The sequence below is a fragment of the Heterocephalus glaber genome, unplaced genomic scaffold (genome assembly GCF_053883595.1).
Source record: "Heterocephalus glaber isolate CG9 unplaced genomic scaffold, H.glaber_assembly_v1.0 deba00001724, whole genome shotgun sequence".
Taxonomy (NCBI): Eukaryota; Metazoa; Chordata; class Mammalia; order Rodentia; family Bathyergidae; genus Heterocephalus; species Heterocephalus glaber.
The window spans coordinates 5,240,295-5,262,103 of record NW_028258435.1 but is presented as its reverse complement, the minus strand read 5'-3'; the positions used below and the strand labels follow the sequence as shown (position 1 = coordinate 5,262,103).

The 21,809-nt window shown below is 55.6% G+C and overlaps 2 protein-coding genes across 11 annotated transcripts in view; one reads left to right on the top strand and one right to left on the bottom strand.

Annotated features, from left to right (window-relative positions):
* Positions 1-1,260: 1,260 nt before the first annotated feature.
* Iah1 (isoamyl acetate hydrolyzing esterase 1 (putative)) lies at positions 1,261-11,010 on the top strand. 7 transcript variants are annotated; one of them, XR_015446768.1, is made up of 8 exons: positions 1,262-1,322; positions 2,212-2,563; positions 4,583-4,635; positions 6,060-6,199; positions 8,501-8,662; positions 9,529-9,650; positions 10,551-10,858; positions 10,940-11,010. XR_015446768.1 is itself a non-coding variant. In XM_004875244.3 (7 exons), exons 2-7 carry the CDS (start codon positions 2,483-2,485, stop codon positions 10,743-10,745), a joined length of 753 nt encoding a protein of 250 aa, XP_004875301.1. In that variant the 5' UTR covers positions 1,261-1,322; positions 2,212-2,482; the 3' UTR covers positions 10,746-10,887. The 7 variants fall into 7 exon arrangements, 4 of the variants coding, with proteins under 4 accessions (XP_004875301.1, XP_021108138.1, XP_021108140.1 ...); XR_002392238.2 differs by having other exon boundaries at positions 8,471-8,662; XM_004875244.3 differs by lacking the exon at positions 10,940-11,010 and having other exon boundaries at positions 1,261-1,322; positions 10,551-10,887.
* The window catches only part of Adam17 (ADAM metallopeptidase domain 17), a 42,391-nt gene continuing 31,486 nt past the window's right edge, over positions 10,905-21,809 (bottom strand). For all 4 annotated transcript variants that reach the window (XM_013069472.3, XM_013069471.3, XM_087199729.1 and 1 more), the window contains 8 exons: positions 17,979-18,178; positions 16,509-16,612; positions 16,170-16,304; positions 15,261-15,391; positions 14,705-14,783; positions 14,047-14,135; positions 12,807-12,857; positions 10,905-12,487 (listed from right to left, as the gene is read on the bottom strand). In XM_013069472.3, the coding sequence (XP_012924926.2) occupies positions 12,104-12,487; positions 12,807-12,857; positions 14,047-14,135; positions 14,705-14,783; positions 15,261-15,391; positions 16,170-16,304; positions 16,509-16,612; positions 17,979-18,178 (1,173 nt within the window). In that variant the 3' untranslated portion in view covers positions 10,905-12,103. The remainder of the gene's footprint in view (positions 12,488-12,806; positions 12,858-14,046; positions 14,136-14,704; positions 14,784-15,260; positions 15,392-16,169; positions 16,305-16,508; positions 16,613-17,978; positions 18,179-21,809) is intronic.

The following is a 21,809-nucleotide window of genomic DNA, read 5'->3' as shown; positions in this document are numbered from 1 at the left end:
GAGTCAGAATGTGTCTTATTACATACTAGTTCAGGGCCGGGGATTTAGCTCAGTGGTTCCAGCGCCTGCCCTGCAAGTGCAGGGTCCTGAGTTGGATCCCTGGTACCCCAAAAAAGGCAAACATACTAGTTCCTATGCCCATATTCATAATTTTAATGCAGATAATTCAAGGCCTTCGCTTCAGAGCATTCGACACTTCCTGTTTCTTTCCTCCTGAGACTCGATCCCACAGGGGTCATTTAACAAACGCAGAAATCAGGAATTTGGTGAGTGTCCAGCTCTGTGCGTGCAGCTCTGGGAGGTCCTGAGTTCACAACTGTCGAGTAGTCAGGTGACAGCGAGTGTCTGGAGCAGTTAGCAGGTTCGCCTGACTTCCTGAGGGACACGGAGTCCACGCCGAAGGTGACCAGCGTACGTGCCTTGTTCTCAGTGACAAAGTGGTGTGCGCATCTGCTGCTTAAAACAACTATTTTTGTAAAACGGCCTACTTCATGGTTGTCTTTGGCCCATACCCAAGATCTAGGGACAGCTTTCCCAAGGGTCATGTGAGATTATGAGAAACTTGAAAATACTAAGTTACAGCCAAGTGTGGTGATGCACACCTGTGATCCCCTCACCACGGGAGGCTGGCAGGAGAATTCCAAGTTTGAGTCCCACCTGGGTAATTTAGACTCAAAATACAAAAGCAGGGTAGCCTAGTGTGGATGTTCTGAGTTCAATCCTTGGTATTGGGAGGAAAAGCCCGTGAAGTTCCTTGGACACGCACATGCCAGTGCCCCTGAGCCCACCAAGTCTCTGTCCCCCTGGTTTGGTGCCAGCTCCTGGAGCTTGACCGCAGGCTGCAGCTGCCAACTGGAATCACCTCGGTGCTACAGCCCAGCAACACGAGCAGGGGCCGAGTGAGGCTCCTAATGAGCTCTGCCTTGAGAGGCCCCAGGCTTGCGCTGGAGCCCACAGGCCTGGCCCTGCCTCACAGCAGCTGCCTGCCCTGGCCACAGCAGTCCCAGACTCCACCTAGAGCTTGATTGTCCCAGATGTCACTGGCCAGCATGGGTTTTGTTTCAGCGACGATGGAGATCAAAGGTATGAATTTATAACAAGGCGTGGTGGCACGTGCCTGTAATCACAGCACCTGGGAGGGTGAGGCAGGAGGATCGCCCCAAGATAAAGGCTGGCCTGGGCCATACAGTTCAAGGACTGCCTGGATTACATAGCGAGACCTTGTCTCAAAAAGCCAGACTGAAGGAATTTACACCACACACTTCAACCAGAAGTAAGAGGAGAGGACTCCGCTTGAGCAGCTGGCAGGCACCGGGGACAGGGTAAGACGAGGACCATGTTTCTGGGGTGCTGTGGTGGGCTCAGTTCTATCAGTCACTGTCTCAGCCCTGGCCTGGTTTTGTAGGTCAGGGGGCACCTCCACGGAGGGTTATGGTGACGAGAGGGGTGACCACCAGAATCGAGGTCCTGAGTGGGGGACTTGGGCCAGAAAGGGGGACACCGGGCAGGTGGCTGGGGCTGCCCGCCCTGCCTGTGGAGAGCTGAGGGTTGGACCAGGGCTGGAGGAAGGGGACACTTTGCCGTGGTCACCTGCGGGCATCTGTCACCCAGGAGGTGAACTTGGTTTCCCTGTGCACCTGCCTGCCTCGCGAAGCAGAAGTCACGCTTTCAATGAGGAACTGGCTAATAAAGACCCAGGAGTTTGTCCCTTGTGCCCAAGGTGCCTTTTGCCTTGGTTCATGTCAGACACCCCTGCCTGGTTCCCAGGTGGCAGGAGTGGGGCCGCCTGCTTCCGTAATGGAAGTCAGTACCGAAGCACGGATTTACAGGAAAAAGCCTTCCCTGGGAAGAAAGCAGGGCCAGGCCTGCCCTTCCCAAGGAAAATACGAAGCTGGAGGACCCTTCCTCGGACTGGCCCACCCCAAGAGTGGAGACCAGTTTGTTGATGTACTGAGGCTTGAACCCAGAGCCTTTGCAGCGAGCTAAGTCCCCAGCCCGTGGTATTTTTTGTTTTAATTTCTTTTTTTTGTTTTTTTTATTTTTTGGTACCAGAGATCAAACTCAGGACCTCGTGTTTGCGAGGCAGACGGCTGCACCACTGAGCTAAATCCCCGACACTGTTTTAATTTCATTTTAAATCAGGATCTCGCTAAGTCACTAAACTGCCCAGGTTGAGCTTAAATTTGTGATCCTCCTGTCTCCGCCTCCCAGGGTGCAGGGATTACAAGTGTGCACTACCATATCTGGCTTCCTATAAGGGCCTCGGTACTTCCGGAAGAGTGCAAGAGGCCGAGCTACACCTAGTAGCCCAGAAAGTTTCCAAGAGGCCACGACTTTTGGAAAGTGGGGGACAGTCACGACGCCTCGTTGACCAGGGCGCCACAGAAGCGGGAAGAGAGCTGCAGGCGTGTCCCACTGCGCAGGCGCCTTTCCACGCCAGGGCCCGCTCTGACCACCGGATATCCGGTCCGAGCGCGGCAGGATGGCGTTGGCTCCTGGCGCGGCCGGCGGGATCCCTTTGTTCTGGCCTCGCGTGTTGCTCTTCGGAGATTCCATCACTCAGGTACCCGGACGCTCGGCCAGCTCGGCCAAGGCCTCCTGGCGCCTCGGCGGCCCTCTGATCCCCCAGCTCCGCGCAGTCCGGCTCCACACTCAAGCCATCCCCCGCGCCGCGCCCCGGGTACCCGCCCTGGCCTGCGAGCGTCGCCTGCGCTCACGGCGCTGCCGGGAGGGTCTCTCCTGCAGTTGTCTTGCAGCCCGTTGCAGGCAGAGACCGCTTTGAACCAGTAGGGCGATGATAAATGACTGATCTTGAAAATAAAATGCATTCAAGAATAAAGTAGAAGCGGGAGCTGTGGCGCACACCTGCAATCGTAGCACTCTGGAGGCCGAGGCAGGAGGATTGCAAGTTTGAGCCCAGCTTGGGCAATTTAGGGAGACTTTGTCTCAAAATTTAAAGAAGGGCTGGGGATGTAGCTCATTCTGAAGGCCCTGGGTTCAATCTCCAGTTCTGCAAAAAAGAAAAAGATCCTTTCACCAATTTGAGTAGAAAATAATTCTAAAGGAAGATAAATTCCTTTCTTCTAGTTTTCTGTTTCTAACTTTCAGACACAACATTCTAAACCAGATTCTTTTGTATATGCAACATTATTTTAAGCATGAGGAACACTAGGAGCTTTTCAAGTTCCATGTGAAGTGTATCAAGAAATGTCTAAAAAAAAATGTTTACACTGAGTTATGTAATCAATATAGCAGTGGTTTTCCGTATTTCTTTCAGCGGTGGAGGTGTAGCATCGACTTCATTTTTTGTTTTTGAGGCAAAACATTGGTACATTTTAAGTATACACACTGGTAACATTCATCATAGGGAATTTGTCCTGTACGTATCCTGCCTGCAGCTTTTTTTCTGTTCTCCCTTCCACCTCACTCCCCCTCCTTATTCACAAAAGCTTTGTTTCTGTTCTTTCCTTCTGTTCTTTTTTCTCATGCCTTCTTTCCCCCTCCCCCCTTGTTCCCCTTCACATTTGAACATTTTCTTCCCATTTCACAATATCTAGTGTACATTTTGGACCTTATTTCCACTTTCAGTTTCTCACACCAGAGAAACAATGATGTTTTTTGGTTTTTTGTTGTTTTGTTTTGTTTTCCCCTGGTACCTGGGATCAAACTCAGGACCTTGCACTTGCAAGGCAGGCAGGGTGCCACTGACCTAAATCCCTGGCCCAACAATGAGGTGTTTTGTTTTGTTTTGTTTGGTAGTAGGGATTGAACTTGGGACCTTGTGCTTCAAAGCAGGCAGCAGAACCACAGAGCTAAATCCCCAGCCCGACAATGAAGTTTTTAACATGTATTTCCAGTGTATTTCACTTAAGAGTATAGTCTCAAGGTCCGTCCATTTAGCTAGTAATGTCCAAGCTCATCCTTTTTTATGGCAGAGTAGCACTCCATTGTAAAAAACCCCACAGCTTCCCCCCCCACTTCCGAACCAGGAATCGAACTCAGGACTTTGTGCTTGCCAGGCAGGTGTGGTACCACTGAGCTACAACCCCGGCCCAAACCCACATCTTTATTCATTGATTTGAGTTATTTCCAAGATTTAGCTATTATAAATTGTGCCGCTATAAGCAGGGGTGGAACACAGTTCATTTAAACTCTTGGATGTAGTAGAATTTTTAGTTTTTGTTTTGATTTTTGGTGCTGTGCCCCTACTGGACAAATGCTTTCCCACCAGGCAGTATTCCCAGGCCTTCTTTATTTTGAGACAGAGTCTTGCTAAGTTGCCTGGACTGGTTTGGAATTTGCCATCCTCCTGCCTCCACCTCCTGAGTAGCTGGGCTTACAGATGTGCACCATCATGCTCTGCTGGTTCTCTTGAAGTAGCTTCTCTAGATACCTGGTGAGCCACGTTAGGTCTCTGTAAAGGGCAGGTGCTGGGCTTCAGTCTAGTTGGAGAAGGAAGAGCTTTATTTTCGCCCTCGAAGGTGAAGCTCAGGTCCCCAGGTGACCTCTGCAGGTAGTCCGAGGTCGGGAAGGCAGAGCTGGCCCTGGCGCTTGAGGGGAAGTAACGCTCTCCTTTCTTCAGTTTTCTTTCCAGCAGGGTGGCTGGGGAGCGGCGCTGGCTGACAGACTGGTCAGGTGAGACGTTTTGGGGTGATTCTCCCCTTCGCCCGCCTGGCCTCCCCAGGCGGTGGGTGTTTAGCGCCAGAGAAAGGCTGGGAGTGGCGTTCAGCCAAAGGGCTTTGCGGCCCCCGAGGCAGACACAGCACAGGCGTCCGAGGAGCCTCCTGTCCTGGCCAGAGCGCCTTTTCCCAGTTCTTGCTGTGCTTAGATTTAAATTAGGAGTTCAGGGAAAGAAAACTGTGTATACACTTAAGTTCAGAGTCGGAGAAGTGAATGGGATCCCTTAGGGGTAGAATGGCACGCTCGATCCTTGAGAAACCTGGACCCAGTGTGGTGACAGAGGTGCCCATCGGCTGGTAGCGGCGGCATCGCCTTTCCCGCCGTAGGACCAGGACGAACCTGTCACCACTTCCCAGGTGCCGGGACTGACGCCACAGCCGGAGCCCCTTAGGTGAGCCAAGACGCGGCCAAGGTCTGAGGTCACCAGCTCCTCAGTCCCCTCAGTCCCACACCGACCCTGGTGTGGTGGCCTCACTGTCTTCCTGTGAGTTTGGGAACGCGGAATGAAGTGTGGGATTGCAGCCCAGTGACACCGGAAGTGTCACCTCACACATGGTCTTGCTGGGCGTAGTGGTGCATGCCTGTCATCCCTGCTGCTCCACAGAAAGGACGCGGCTTCTGTGGGGCCAAACCTGTGGCTTCCCTGCTACACAACTGCCCGAGGAAGCAGCTCCAACTTGGATGCATGTGTGGATGCTGGGGACCGAGCACATACTGTACTAAGTTGCATCCCGGCCCTGGCATTCTTGAGACAGGTCTCAAAGTTGTTGTGTAGCCAGGCTGGCCTTGGACTCTGGATCCTCCTGCTTCAGCCTCCCAGAGAGCTGAGATGATAGGAGCATATGGTCCCCCCCCCCAAACTACTTAAAAAGGAAAGTTCTGGGCATGGTGCTACACGCCTGTCATCCTAGTATGTGGGAGGCTGAAGCAAGAGGGTCCAGAGTTCGAGGCCAGTCTGGGCTACATAGTTCAAGGCTGATCTGGCTCCATCTCAAGAGTCTGTTTCATAAATAAATATCTGATAAGGAATCAGTGTAAACTGAAATACAGCGTATGAATCTCATTAAAGGTCTGTATAGTTCAGGAACTAACTGCGTAGTCCAGGCTGGCCTCGAATTCCAGATGATCCCCGTGCCTCAGCCTCCTGAGTGACATGCGCCACCCTGTCTAGTGAGTCTCAGCTTCTTAGTGATTTTCTAGCTACCGTACTTGCTCAGATCCATGTCCACCCATTGCAGGCTCGGTTGTGAAAGCGCCCCCTCCTCTGGGAAAGTGGCCTGCAGAAGTCGGCAGCACGGAGTACTCCCTCCCTCCCCAAAGGCGGCCACACGGGAAGCGGCTCTGCTCACGGCTCATCTTGTCACAATTTCTCATTTCAGAAAATGCGATGTTCTGAATCGTGGATTTTCCGGTTACAACACCCGCTGGGCCAAAATCATCCTTCCGAGATTGGTGGGGAGCAGGGACAGCCCTGCAGTGGTGACCATTTTCTTTGGCGCCAATGACAGCTCTCTGAGAGGTGAGGGCACGTCGCAGTCCCCAGCTCCAGCTCGAGGTGGCTTCTTGGCAGCCCAAGCCAGGCTGCATCTCTCCCTCAAGCCCTGCTGGGTGCAGGCCTGCATTTGCTTTCTCCTGGGTGTGAGGCAGTTTGTCCCCAGCCCCTCTTGGCACGCTGGGTCCCTGGAGTCTCGGGTATGGTCAGTGGGTGTGGCAGAGGAGCCGGGGTCTCGGGCCAGTGTGCCAGCGTCAGAGGAGCAGGCCTCGCTCCTTTTTTGTCGATCCTGGGGACAGAAGCCAAGGCCTTAGCATTGAGCTACACCCCAGCCCCTTTTTATTTGGAGACAAGGTCTTGCCAAGTTGTCTAGACTAGGCTCGGACTTCCGATCCTCCTGCCTCGGCTTCCCAGAGTGCTGGCCTCACACCTCTTCAGTCCTCTGAGTGGTGATGGAAATGAGAAAAGTCAGCCTTGGCTTTGGGAAGCCAGGCAGCTTTCAGAACGTTGTGTGCCCCACCAGTGTCCCTGAGTGGCTGGGTCTGCTAGGCCCCGCGGGCACTGAGGGCCGCCTCGGGTGGGCAGGAGATGAAGGGACAGCAGCGGTGGCCGGACAAGGAATCCGCGTACCCAGCACGAAAACAAGTGCAGTGCAGCTGTTGCAGACCAAGGAGTCACTGGGAAAAAATTTACAGTTTGTACCCAAACCTGTGAAAACAAAAGAGCAACTCTGGTGAATTTTTATCCAATATAAGGCAAGGACAAATACTTTCTAAACTTAAAAGCAGTGGAGGAAGTTGCAGAGGAAAAACTGGTTTATGAAATAATTAAAATAGCCTATATCGGGGCTGGTGGTGTAGCTCAGTGGTTAGGTTCAAGCCATAGCACCACAAAGAACAAAATTTAGGTCAAAAAGTTGTAGGGCCGGGGATTTAGCTCAGTGGTGCCACACCTGCCTCACAAGCGAAAGGTCCTGAGTTCCATCCCCAGTACCAGGGGAAAAAAGAACTTGTGAAAAAGCTGGGTGCTGTGGAGCATACCTGTAATCCTAGCACCCAGGAGGCTGAGGCAGATCGCCCCAAGTTCAAGGCCAGCCTGGACTACGTAGAGACCCTGTCTCAAAAATCTAAAGGGAAACAAAATACTTTTAAAAAGGAAAATGACTCATTAAGGAAAATACTTGAAAACTATGGGTAGAAAACGATTATCCACTAGTATAGCAGTCAACATAAAAAAAAACTAACTCCAGTAGAAAAACAAAAGACACAAACTGACTTCACCAAGGGAAGAAATGAACAGCTGATACAATTGAAAATGTGGACAACTTCAGCTGGCCCCGCAAAAGCAAATTAAAACTAGGAATTTTTGATAAGTGGTTCTAAAAAAAAACTAGGAATTTTGATTTTTGAGTGAATCAGGAAAGCAGCCCTAAGCAGTGCCCAGCCAACCAGGTCATGGTGGAAGGAAGGGGCTCTTCCGTCACTGGTGGCAGAACCGGGGTCCCCAGGAAGCCACTCGGCCACTGGACCAGGACATGGTGGGTGGGAAAGCCACGCGGGAGCAGCTCTGCCTGCAGTCAGAGCAGGTGGCTGCTGGGACAGCCGCCGGTGGGGCCGAAGTCCTCCACGTCTTCGTGATGCCGTGGGCAGAGGCAGGACACACGCAAGGCCCACAGGGAGGCCGGCGCAGTGTTGTCCGGAGGTTTGCAGAGAGGCTCAGGACAGAGCCTGACTGCACCTCCCGCCCCCTGGAGGCAGGAAGGGCGGTGGCACCAGGTCTGCAGAGGGTGCCTGCTGCTTGCTCTTCACTGGCTCATTTTCACAGCCACCTCTCGTCAGCCTCAGGTTTTGTTTTTGTTTTACTTTATTTTTTTGAGACAGTGTCTCACTGTACAGATCAGGCTGGTCTTAAACTCTCTGTGAATGTGAAGCCCAGCTCCCCTGGAACTTGCAGCTCTCCTCCTGCCTTGTTTTGTTTTTAAATTTTGAGACAGTCTTGGTAAAATGCCCAGGCTGGGCTCACACTTGCAGTGGTGCCTCACCATGAGACGGGAGCAGACAGGTCAGGGCTTCCTGCAGGGTCACGGCCCAGCTCCTGGGCTCCCTCCAGGTTCGGCCCGGGCCAGTGTCCTGTGGGCCGTGACTGGCAGTTGGGGCCCTGGTGGGGCCGGGGCCTCTGGGTCTGCGGCACTGGGAGCTGTTTTAGTTAGGGGACATGTACTGTGTCTGTCGGTGGCCCACAGCACGTCCCCAGTGATGCCACCGCTGCGTGCGCGTAAGCGTGTGCTCCTGCTTACAGTGCCGCCCGTGACACCCTGTGTCCCCGCAGACGAGAACCCCAGGCAGCACGTCCCCCTGGAGGAGTACACGGCCAACCTGAGCGCCATGGTGCGGTACCTGCACTCCGTGGGCGTCACCGAGAGCCGTGTCGTCCTGGTCACGCCACCCCCACTGTGGGAGGCCGCCTGGGAGGAGGAGTGCGTGGCGCAGGGTGAGACGCGCAGTGGGGCCTGGTGGGGCCTGGGGAGACAGGATGGGAGCTGCTGTGGGCCCTGCTGCTTTGTCTGCGTTCGGCGGAAGTGGAGACACCGCTCCCTTACACCGTACTGAGACAGGATTCCCAGCACTCGGGAGGCTGAGGCCAGTCTCAGAAAACAAGGGGATTTGTTCTGGCTTTGGCCAAGACTGGACCCCTAACCTGGCATCTGCTGACCTGTATAGCTGCCAGGCTCCAAGAGGCCAGCGACACCCCCCGAACTGGGCAGGAGGGGGCACCAGCTGGCCCAGGGAGTCACATGGGGCTGATTTCCACCCTCACCTGCATCTCTGCTGCCCTCGCTGGTCCTGGCATCTGGAGGCATGTGCAGGACAGGGCTCTGGATGAGGGCCACCTTCATGGCCAGCCATGTTTCTCACCCCCGCCACGCAGCTGGGCCACCTCACCCCCACCCGAGGTGTCGCGCTGATGCCACAGCCTGCTCCAGGCTTGGTGGCTGGCTCCTTCCTGTGCGGAAGCACGCTCCGTGCTCCACTCCCAGAGTTGAGTCTGTCGCCCTTGCTTGCAGTTGGGTGGGTGCTGTCATCCTGTGGAGCCTGAAGTCTCCGTCCCACAGCTGTGAGGCGACAGTTCCCGGGATCCGAGGTCTCCATCCCGCCTGGCTGGCCATGCACCAACACCCCGGGCCGCTTCCCTGCTCCCATGCCCTGCCTGGTCACCGCGGCTGCTCGTTGCTGCCCCTGCCTGCACCTTGGTCCTGTGGCCTCTGCTGACTGCACAGAGCTGTGCCCACCCCTGGCCTGTGACACCCATGGCCAGGGCCCGCAGTCCAGCACTGCCATCTGCTGTTGTGCCTGCAGGTCACAGGCTGAACCGCCGGAACTCAGTGACCGGCGAATACGCCAGGGCGTGTGCACAGGTGGCCCACGACTGCGGGACGGATGTCCTCGACCTGTGGACCCTGATGCAAAAGGACGACCAGGTAGGGGGACTTGCCTGCCCAAGCCGAGCAGCGCAGGGCTCTCCCAGGGACCGGTGTCCCACCGAGAAGGCAGGAAGGGTGGATGGCACAAGTGGGATGGCTTTCCTAGCAGAAGTGGGGAAGATTTAAACGCCACTGGCAAAGCGGCGGGTTCAGGCAGCGTATGGCTCGGCCCCTGCGTGCAGGGCTGCGGCGCTCAGGTCCGGTCCCGTGGGCAATGACGGCCACATGGGCCTGAGGGCGCCGCCTCAGGGAGAACAGCTGTGCCACAGGTCCCGTCCCATCCAGCCGTGACCTGGTGACACCACAGGCGGCTGGAGGTCAGGGTGGGCAGGCGACGCCTTCCACTCCGGCCACCGTCCTGTGACGGGGGACTCACGCCCCAGCTCATGCTCTTCACCACCACAGCCCGAGCTGCCCGAGCCTCAGCCTGCGGGGCGCTGTCCAGGTCGCTCCGGCCGGGCCTTCCTCGGGGGAGCTGGGCTGAGGCACCCTGCGTGCTGCAGTGCTGCCCGCTGTGTGGCCTTTGGTCTGGTCTGTGGCAGACCTGCCCGGGGGGTGTTGAGACTGTACTAGAGGACGGTCCTGTTGCACTGGACCCCAGAACCTGCAGGCAGCGTCCTAGAAATCTCTGGAGCCTTGGGGCTGGGGAGCTCCCTGTGGCAGGGCCACACGGGGACATTAGCGTTTAGGAAACCATGTGCCAGCGGGGCATGGCAGCACTCGCCTGTGGCCCGGCAATGTGGGAGGCTGAGGCTGGAGGCGCACCGGCCTGGGCAGCTTAGGTGACTTGGCGAGACCGCGTCTCGAAAATGAGAACTGAAACAGGCCCGGGGCTGGCGCTCAGTCTAAAAGCCCTGGGTTCCAACCCATACCCCTGACCGCGCTCCATCCCCACAGGACCTCTCCGCCTACCTATCAGACGGACTCCACCTGTCACCAGAGGGGAACAACTTCGTGTTCTCACACCTCTGGCCCCTGGTGGAGAAGAAGGTGTCTGGCCTGCCTCTGCTGCTCCCGTACTGGAAGGACGTGGCCGAGGCGAACCCTGAGTGCAGCCTGCTGGGGCAGGGTGGCCACTCGTCTGCCACCTGAGCCGCTCAGCGCCAGGCTGAGGGCACAGCCCAGGGAGGCCGACTGCCCCATTGTGCCAAGCCCAGCCAGCGCTCCTGGCCCTGGATCCCAGACACTTCACAGCGCCACCCCTGGTAATAAACGCGCAGGGCCACTCAGGGAAGCCTTGGACTCGGTCCGTTCTGTCATGATATTCAGGTTTATTGATTATACAGGTATCGTCAGTACCATCGCTCCAGAACACCCTGAGCAGACTGTTAATCCTGGAAATGGCACAAAAGGTAAAGAGTTGTTTTTATAAAAAATGTTTTTCTTCCATTCTGCTGACAGTTGTCACACATACACACGCCCCACTCAACTTGTCAGATTCTGAAAGTGTAACTAAAATAGTATCGTGGGCGAATACCACAAGGTACAAGTTCAAGTATTAGTGTAACATCTGCGTAGTACAGGGCCTGGGGAGAAAGGCGCTCACGGCACAGGTTTGGTCAGTCACCCTCTGCGTTCCCAACTCGGCCTGGGAAGCGCCCTGGGGTTCCCAGAGAGCAGCAGCCTCCACAGAGCGCGGGATGCGGCTCATGCCCGCCGCTCTCCCCGAGTGGTGCGGGTCATGGGCTGGCTGCTGCAGTGAGTCTCGCGGGCTGTCCCGGCGAGCTATCCCTGCTCATGCTGTCCACTCCCATGCTGAACAAGTTTAGGAGCCGGGCGGGGGGGGTCTGGGAGGCAGGCGCATCCCAAGGTGGAGCCCAGTCTGGGTGATCTCAAAACTTTAAAAGGGCTGGGGCTAAGTGCAGGGGCCCCACGGTGAGGTCCCGGAGTGGGCAGGCAGCAGTGAGGATACACACAGGAAACCACCAGCGAGCTGTGGTCTGCATGGGGCTGGCCGAGCCTCGTAATCCTGGCTGTAGCTGCGGTCCTCCTACCCAGGCAGGGCTGGCTTCAGTCAGGAAGGGACACAGACAAGTTAGTTCTCAGGTCAGATTTTCCCTGCTCTGAAAAGCTTCAGGGAATACCAGGAAACAAAGGGACAGTGTGGATGGAGATAAGGAATAACCAGGTTTATCTCCTTTCCTGTCCCTGAAGGCAAAAAAAAAAAAAAAGTTCCAGTTGTCCTCCCAAATGACTGCAGATGCTGACAGTCGGGTCACTACAGTGTAGAAAGCGCCTGGCTCTCCACCCTCAGCGCGGTTATCTGTGGGAAAGGTGACTGTGCTCCAGGCGAGACCCTGACCGCCCACGTGGCCACAGCCCTCTCCACTGTGGATCAACGAGGGTGAGCACAGGGCCTGCATCCCCGGGCCGCTTCCTCGTCCCCCTGGGCCCTCACACGAGACGCTGAGCTCAGGTCACACGTGCGCACGGCAGCGCCAGGGCCAGCACTAGCACTCCGTCTCCTTGCTGTCCACGCGGCTCTGCCGCTGGAGCCTGAAGGACGCTGCCTTCTCGCTCCGGGTGGCCGGGTGGTCTGTGAGGTCCTCGAAGGACTTGGCAGCCGTGCTACTGGTGGGGAACGGGTCCTTGTCCAGGCCGTCCTCGTCCGCATGCGAGGCCGTCCTCGTCCGTGTGGGAGTCCGCATGAGAGTCGGCGTGGGGTCCTCCTGGATTGTGTCCATCCTCTGGTGCTCCAGCTTCAGGGCGGCAGACACGGGCAGCATCACGGGGCCTGGGGGCAGTGGCTGCAGGCGGCCTGGGGTCTGGGGGGCGGGGAAAGGCTTGATGATGCGCACAGAGGCCGAGTCCATGCTGCTCAGCATCTCCACGTTCTGCAGTGGCGGGAACGAAAGAAGGGAAGATGGACCTGTGATCCTCACGCTCCACCCTTGCCCGCCACACAGCTCTGAGCTAAGCAAAGTGCTGAGTGCGCCCCATCCAACCCAGGAAGCAGCTCAGGGCCCTGAGAGCTCGAACTCAGCAACTCCATGCAGAATCAGTCACCCCCGAGGGATGGGGCCAGCACAGGAGCCCGCAGCCCAGCGTGCCCCGCCGACCAGACCTCTGTGCTGCATGGCACTGAGGCCGGGGCTCAGGCCTCGGCTGACAGGGACTCGGTGCACCTGAAACAGCTTTACAGGGTGTACTCACGCTGGGGTGGAACAGGGACAGAGACTCATACTGCTTATCCAGCTTCTTATCCTGCAGGGAAGGAACAGTGGGAGTCAGCTCATGCCCACAGATGCCTCAGCAGTGGCTGCTCTTTGAAAGCCGAGTACAAACTCAGCCTGACGGGAGAAGGAAGTAGGTGCCTGGGCTGGTGTGCGGCTTGGGGAAGAGACTGGGTGTGACCTTCAGCTCCAAAGAGAAAAAACTGGAGATAGCAGGGTGGGTGGCTAGAGGTGAACAAAGCCCCAGGCTGAGTTACTGCATTCAGTCTGGCAGAGGCAGCGGGGGTGGTTTTCTTTAAAGGACATCGAGGACCAGAGGATACTGAGGGCCTCCATGTGTGGGCAACGTGAAGGCCGGCACCCCAAGATGCTGCACGGCAGGGTAGGGGCTGCGTGTGTCCTCACCCCTGGCCTCCAAATGCCCCCAAACTCCCACACTGCTCAGCTGTTGCACAGAGCCCGAGCTGCTGGAGGAATGGCCTCAATTCCTGCACATTTCCGCCTGTAGCAGAGCCCATCTGGTGGCCGAGGGCAAGGGAGAAACAAGAACACAGGGGCTTCCTTCCAGCCTGGCTGCCACTGCCCTCCAGGTGTGCTGCGAACACATGTAGGGTCCCTTAACACTTCAGCCTGTCCCTGCATGACCTCTGTGCTCAGCCGAAGCCACCTCCTGCACCCCGAGGAGGGGCTGGGGGGTGAGAGGCTCGGGGCCGCAGGAGTGCCCGGGAAGAGCTTTAGACAGTGATGCTGGAAACCTAGCGTGGTCTCCTCCCTAGAGCACAGACCCCCATTCCCACAGATGCAAGGTGATCCCCACAGACGGGGACTTGATGTATGTGCTGTAGGGTTTGTAAGGAAACTTGGGGGGCCTCAAATTCACAAAACACCTGGAGTGCGTTAGACAAATCCCAGTTCAACTTACAGCTGCTAACTCGCCTGGATAGAACAAGAAGGGTCAGAATGCCCTGCACAGTAAAGCTGAGATGGGGGGGGCGGGGCAGTGTCAGAAGTAAGTCGCTCAGACCCAGTGAAATGGTCTCCTGCACGTGCAAGCACGAACGTCCTCATTTATTAGAGTAAAAGACCATCAGCTCAGCTGCCAAGGCTTACACCAAACGATGTCACTGGAAACAGGACGAGCTTTACCTTTTCTGAAGATTACACAGTTGGGGTTGCTTGCAGTTGTAATCAAAGGTCTGAATGCTCAAAACGGGACTTACCACACAATGGACAAGAATGCTGAAGGGAATCCAGAACAGCAAGGAGAAAACCAGGACGGACCCCACGATGTTGTCTGCTAAAAATTTCCCTGTGGACAATGCCAAACAGTAAGTGTCCCTACCAAGCGCCTGACAAAGGTACAGCAAAGTGCTCCTGGAAGCTTCCAGCTGGATGTGCTGCGTGGTAGGGAGGATGCACCGGCCTCCTCCTCAGCCCGCCCATCTCCCCATACCCTCACCTTCAGAGAAGCAGCCAAGCCCACTCCCAGGGACTGGCCACACCCAAGAAAGCCACTACCAGTAGCAGCTACGCAAGAAAGCAGTGGCTCTGTTACCTAGATAGCAGCACTTTTTGTGACTAAGCTCTATAGATGACAGGCTCTTGGATATACTGTCTCTTGGTTCTGCAAAATCTTCGGCTCACCATCAAACAACTTCTTCAAACAAGATTCAGATGCCTGATTCTAGATTCACGAGCATATAGAATCTACATGCCCACTATATCCCTCAGACCTACTGTGAAGCAATTTCAGCCCAGCCAGCACAGCTGTTTCACGGCAGAAACAGCCTGGGCACTGTCTGCTATGGGACAGGCGCACTGACCTGACCGCACTTTGTGTCAGGCTCGAGTCCCAGGGACCGTGGGGGAGTCACCTACCAAATGTGTTGATGCTCAGCTGGTCAATGAAGTCCCAGAACCGCTCGATCATGTCCTGTACTCGTTTCTCACATTTGCCCTTGAAGAGAATGCAAGAAAATGCATTTAGAAACAGTGCCACTGTAAAAATGATGGGCAGGGCAAGTGTCACTGAAACTCAGGTGGCAGTGATCTGTGTAGAAGGCCCAGGAAGCTGATGTCCTGGCCCGGACACTCCTGGTTAGCCATCCATGAATGGACTTCCATCAGGGGGACAGCCTCGAGGTTCCTTGGCTCGTCACCTACCCTGGGAGGACAGGGAAGGCAGGGCCTGGTGCCCTGAGGGGCCTAAGCCTCGCTCATGCCGTAAGTGGAGCCAAGGGCGGGACGTAGGCCATCTGTCCTAGTCAGCACCTGCTCCCGAGCCACAACCAGAACAACTCTGAGACAATCAGGACCCACTGCTGGGGCGCGGCCACCAGGTCTGCCCAATCCCTGACCTCCAGTGACCTGAGATCCCTGGCCACCTGCACCATCGGCCTATTACGGAAGCCACCACCCCTGCAGCGGTACTCACGTTCATGTCGCAGAAGCCTACTGTACACGGCTTCCCTTTCCTCAAAAATAAGTTCTTCTGCTCAGCGTCAACGTAAGGCACACACCGGCCAGACGGGTCCCGGCAGCACACCTTGCAGGAGTTGTCGGTTTCTGAAAGGGACGGCACAGACCGACGCTGGAGTCCTGCCGGCTGCCGCCCCTCCACTCCCTGACCACACTGAGCTTTCAGCTTCTGTTCCCTTCACACTGCCTCAGCTGTGGGAGGCCCTGGGCTCGGTCTCCAGTGTGTGCATGTGTGTGGCAGACACCACACCCATATGGCCATGTTTTCCCCAAGGGGCAGCTGGAGCTTGCAGTCCTTGGCCCTCGCAGTCCCAGAGGCCACTAGGTTAAAACGGCTTCACTCAGAAAGTCTGTCTCGCCCTCCGCTCAGACCCCAGGGCACTCCTTTCCCACGAGCCTTCACCCTGCACCCCCCGTGTGGCTGCACCCTCCCCAGACCAGCCAGGATGGCACCAGGGGCTGGCACAAAGGCCAGAGACCACAGCAGTAGTGCAACATAGGCCCATGTCAATCCCAACAGAGAAAGCAGCGGCAGATCCTCTCCGGGCTTCACTCCTCAGGGCACCGGGAGCCTGTCCCACACTCAGCCGTCACTCACAGTGTGCCAGCAGTGCTCTCCTCTGAGCTGCCCTCCTACACTGTCACTCCCTCCACCAAAAGTCCGCTGCCCGGAGTCCCCTCTGTCCCCAGGCCCCTCAGAGCCCACAGGAACCGGAGGAAAGGTGGGAGGGCTCAGCCCTGCTGTTCGCCCGTGCCTCGTGTCTCCTAGCTCCTCTCCTGCTGCTGTTGCCGCTGCTGGGCACGTGTGGCCCTGCCCTCCTGCCCGCAGGCACTGACCAGGTGCGCGGCCCTCTCTGGAGCTCACCATTGCAGGCGCAGGACTCCAGCTGCTGCTCGCGCTCGCAGAAGGGGATGCACTTCCCGTCCTTGCACTTGCCCAGATCCAGGCAGACCGTGTCATCCTCCGCGTTCCCAGGTGGGGGGCACTCGCTGCTGTTCCCTGCAGGCAGAGACTGTCAGCGACCATCCAGGGTGCCTGGCTCCAGTGCTGCCCGCCTGCCCACCCGCACTGCCCCTCTAGGAGATGCACGCTCCCAGCACTGTGAGGGGAAGCAGGGCTCTCACGCGAGAGGAGCAGAGCAGAGCGTAACCTTGTTTTTCACGCATTCGCAACTTAGCCCAGTCGAGCAGCAGGAGCCCGTACCTGTGCAATAGGACACGCCCTTGCAGGTAGCATTGATGGCCTCCTGGCACCGCTTCTGGGCCGTCTCGAACTGGCAGTTCTTACAGCACGGACTGTTCCTGTCGCTGTGGAGAAGCAGGCAGGGCCGATTCACCTTAAATGACAGCCTTGAGCCACACATTACCAGCACTTTAGAGACCTGGCACCCAAAGGAAGACTCTGCTGGGTCGCCACTGCCCCAGAGCTGGACACCACAGCTCCATCCATCTCTTCCTAACAGGAGGAGGTGAGACACTCAGGCCACACTAGACACAGTGGTCATCTTCACAGCATCCTTGGTTTGCATTATTTAAAAAGGGGAAAAACAGCCAGGTGTGGTGGCACACACCTGTAATTCCAGCACTCAGGAGGCTGAGGCAGGAGGATCAATGAGTTCCCGCCAGCCTGGATTACACAGCAAGACCCTGTCTCAGTGAATGAATGAATGAATGAATGAAAATGGATTCACCTCAAAACCATTAAATGAGACACACAAGTTTAAATATCACATTGTTTCTTGTGTGACGTAAACAAGGAGCAAAATGGAAGACAGACACTGGAAAGAAGGAAGGACATGTTAAATGAGAAGGGGAACAGAAAAGGGATTTAACAAACAATGGAAGGAAAAAAATGGAAACAAAGGTGAAGTGTTGAGGAGAGTCGAAGGGGAAAAACAATACATTACATACAGGTGCAAATTCCCTATGACAAAGGTGAGTGCTATTTGTCCTCCGATTCTGGGAGAGATAGCTGCAGTCGTGTCTATTGCCTGATGCAGTTTGCAAACCAGTGTTTGTGAACCAAGGCACCACTGTACGGCAAAGAAGTACTAATAAAAAAGTTTTTTAAAGAAACCCAAAAAACAAAAGGGAGGAAACAGTCAGGGGGGCTCACCAGGCAGGCAGCAGCTGAGGGACAGGGTGTCCAGTGCTGCTCTGCACCGCCCAGCTCCGAGGTCTCCACTACCACTCTCAACTAAAGCCCCTCCCGAGCGCGCAGTGTGTGGGGATGCGGAAGCGCAGGTGCCTTCCGGTTTGTGAGTCCTTAGTGTACGTCACTGGACGCCATTCTACACACAGTTCTAAGGGCAGCCTTTTAAAGTCTCCTTTCTCGTCTGTTTCCTTTAAGAAGGATTCTTTGAACTGTGAGGACGCTGTGTCAGGTAAGGCACGAGGTCAGGTCAGGGTGGGTTCTAGGGTGGTCCTGGGGACTGAACCCAAGGCTGGGCATATGCTAAGCAAGCACACTGCCAAGATATCCACCACTGGGCTCCACCCCAGGCCCAGAGGGTTGTTTTTATATAATGCAAACTGCTTTGCAGACAGCACTGCTCACAGCACACAGGCATGTATGCACACATACACGCGCATGCGCACACGCACACACACGTGTTCTGCTGTCAGACACCTGTGATGCCGTGATGCCAGCCCCACCCACTCAGGCTATGCTCACCTGCACTGCACACCCGGCTTCAGCGTGCAGTCACTGTTGCAGCAGGTGTCGTTGTTGAGGTACATGATCCCAGGGTCACACTCTTCCCCCTCATCCACCCTGGAGTTGCCGCACACCTTGTTGCTGCGCTCCTGGAAGCACTCCTGGGCCTTGCTCTCAATGGTCTTATAGATGGACTGCTTACTGCAGTTGGAAAACATCTTGAGAGAAAAAAGGCCACACGGGCTCAGAAGAACGGAATAAAGATTCACTCCCATGTATTTGTTTGGGGGGGGGGGTACCAGGGATCAAACTCGGGACCTTGTGCTTGTGAGCCAGGCGCCGGAACCACTGAGCTAAATCTCTGGCCCACTCCCATGTATTTCTGTGCCTCTAAGGTCCAGTATTGGAGCCACCTAGAGCTGTGTGAGGGCAGCCAAAACACTGACACAGGCCACTGATACAGAATCGAGTGCCTCTCTCTGGGACACCATGCAGCAGCTGTGAGCTGGGCTAAGGACCTCCAATTCTTCACACAAAGCCTAGTGATGGCAGTACTGGGACCACACCTCCCCCTTCCATCCCGCACAGGCAGTCTGGCAGGACAGAAGTCTGGCCCAGGCTGCTGCCTGCCCCTATGGGACAATCCAGGAATGCAAGTGGGCGCTTCCAGTTTCCCCAACATGTGGGGCCTGGGGCCCAAACCCCTACATCCAGCTTTATTTATTTATTTATTATTATTTTTTTTTTTTACATCCAGCTTTATTTTGAGACAGGCTCTGTCGGAGCTGCCAAGTCACACAGGCTGGGCTCAAACTTGTGATCCTCATGTCTTAGCCTCCCAGAGTGCTGGGATTATGGGCCAGCACACCAAGCCCTGCTCGCTGGCTCACAGATGACCCACTTTAAAGGTCAAGTGTCAGCTCAGTGAGAGGCACAATGTTACTGCCACCTAAACTCCAAACTACTACCTAAACATTCTCACAGGTCTACAGTAACCCAAGTCCCCTGAGTTTGCGACGGTGACCTGGGACCCCAGATTCCCGATGCAGCGGTCAGAGCCACCTTTCAGCTTTCTCCGCAGCTCTCAACTGCGTCCCTCTTTCTGATGCCTCAACTGTCAGGAAAGGGGGAAGCAACTGGGGGTAACAGAGCGGTCACATCTTGGGGCAGGATCTCTGCAGCTCTGCAGGAGCTCAGAGTCCCTCAGGCCAGGGGACAGTGCTGTGGCACCGAGAGCCAAGGGCAGGGCCTTGCAGGCACCCAGGGAGCCCTTTCATAAAGGCCCTCATGCTACACACAATGCTCACTAGCCTCGGCCCGAAGATCTTCCGGTCTGCTTTCCAGTAGACATTTAAGGGAGCTGCCTTCCGCAGTCTGGCCCTCACGGAGGGGAACTCTGGTGGCGTCTACTCATCGCCTCTGCAGCTCCAGCGGTTCCCTTCCGAGTGAGTGCCATTCAGTCGGCAGACAGGCGCTCTTCCTCACACAGTCCCTGAAGACCCCTTCTGCTTGCATCCTTCCCACACAACTTCCTGTTCCTTCAGCAACCTGCCTAAGAGGTGACAAACCCTTAGCACCCTGTTCCTTTCATTACTGTTACCTGTTCATCCCCCACCCCCGCTGGCTGCTCTCTTCACTGGTCCACCTGGTAGAAAACTGTCCTTTGCTGCCAATAAATAGCCCAGCATCTCCACAAAACACAGCTCTGCCCCAGTCTACTGATCAGCAAGACCCTAGGGGCCTTTGGAGCCCACAGGGGACTTCCGCTAGGAAGAACTTGCAGATGGAAGGGGCAGGGAAGCACAGCACCCCCAGTCTGCACAATGAAAGGACTGCCCCCCATTCTGACCCTGTCCTCATAATTGAGAAGCAGGGGACCTGTCAGCACAGGCCATGTCCAACGCAGCAGCCACCAGCCACACGCCGCTGTCAGTTTGCTCCTAGTCACGCATGTATGCTACGGTATTAGAGAGATCCCCGCGCACAGGAGGTGGCAGAATGGCACGTGCCCATGTGCCCTTGCCAACTTTCTCCAGGACCAGCTATGGCTGCATGGGCTCCACATCCTCACCACTGTCCGCTTTTCCACTCATTTCTGGATGTTCACTCCCTCCTCCCAAGCTGCACAGGGCCCATCCTGCGTATCGAGGAGCTCACCCATTTCAGAGCCACACATCAGTGATTACCAGTAACTTCAGCAGCAGAGAGCACCACAGATGGGCTCTAGCACATCCCCATCCTCCCAGGAAGGTCCTTTTACAGTGAACACCTATCTCCCCCTCGAACACAGGGATACCACTGTTACATTTAAATAAAACAATTTACACTTCAGACCCTGTCTCTGGCCAGCATTTAAATTGCACATGGCCAGACAGCTGGAGGCCACTAACCGGAGCAGAGCGGCCCCCAAATCCTCCCCTGCAGCAGTCAGTCACACAGCACACATGTGGCACAGATCAGACAGCAAGAGGCAGTCTCCTGCCAGAGAATGGCAGGAAACACGGCTGGACAATGTGGAAGCGAAGGACAAAGGGGCAGGAAACGGCTCCTACCCCCGAGGTCTCAAGCAGAGGAAAAATGAAATGTGCCATGCACTGCAAGAGAGCAAGAGTTGTTACACGGCAGCCGAACAAAACGAGGTGCATCACTCAAAGATGACAGGGGCAGTGAGCAGGAAGTGGGGAAGGGCAAGGAGCCCCAGTGACCTGTCTGCACTCCCCTTCACAACTCCCCTCGGCTGCACCCAACTGATCAGGATTTGTCAACACTGGAGTTAGTGCAGAATCTCAGCATTAACAGTCAGAAAGCTGCTCTTCTCTGTGGGTTCTGCACCCATGAATTCAAATGATCAGGGACTGCAAATGTTGGGGAAAGCACACGTGTGCTGAGCACGGCAGGGAACAAGCACTCCACAGCACCTGCACCGTGATGAGGTGCGGGTTGTCTGGACGTGATCTAAAGCGTGCAGGTCGGCAGCACGGGCTCCATGCAGACACGGCACCGCCTCACACCCAGAATCTGGAGACTCTGGCACAGATGCAGGGGCACTGCTGTGTGCGCCCCGGGAACAGCTCTACCATGCTACGGGGCCCAGGGAACAGTGCTGGGAGCAAGGCCGATGACAGGGCCTTTCCCACCCCAGGCTTTGGATCTGGCAAACTCTGTATGCTTCATTCCAGAAGCTGACAAGAAATGTGCTATTTATGAAGTGCCACACAGTTAACACTAGTAGCAAATTACAAATGAAACAATGGGTTATTTTTAACAGACCCTGAGCCCACCAAAGCCCAAAAACTGGAATTCCAACAAGTCATTACTATCAGTAATTTTTTTTTTTTGGTACCGGGGATCAAACTTGGGACCTTGCACTTGCAAGGCAGGTGGTGGCACCACTGAGCTAAATTTTACCCTGGCCCCATCAGTAATTTTTTGAGATTAACCAAATTTAGTGAGATTAACCTTCAAGACCAGTCCAAATGAGCCATGCATGGTGGTGCACACCTGTCACCTCAGCACTCAGGAGGCTGAGGCAGGAGGGACTGTCACACATCTAAGGCCAGACTGGACTACAGTTTTGGACCCTGTCTCAAAACTGAAAAACCTGGGCCAGGGATTCAGCTCAGTGGTTTCGCCACCTGCTGCGCAAGTGTAAGGACCCGAGTTCGATCCCTGGTACCAAAAAAAAACAAAAAAACCCTGACAAACCTGAGTTCTGAATGGTGGCTCTAGCCAGGTCTGGGCAGCCACCCTACACTGTAAAACAAGGTCACGCTACTTTATTGGTGCAGTTCAGCCCTGGAAACACAGGAAAGGAATACGTCTCACATTCTGCTCTGGCAACGCCACCAG

Bases quoted from the DNA above. Each gene is read 5' to 3' on its own strand.
- Iah1 (XM_021252479.2), top strand. From the start codon at position 2,483: ATGGCGTTGGCTCCTGGCGCGGCCGGCGGGATCCCTTTGTTCTGGCCT. The intron at 4,636-6,059 runs GTGAGACGTTTT...TTCTCATTTCAG, and splicing joins CTGGCTGACAGACTGGTCAG to AAAATGCGATGTTCTGAATC. The intron at 8,663-9,528 runs GTGAGACGCGCA...TTGTGCCTGCAG, and splicing joins GGAGGAGTGCGTGGCGCAGG to GTCACAGGCTGAACCGCCGG.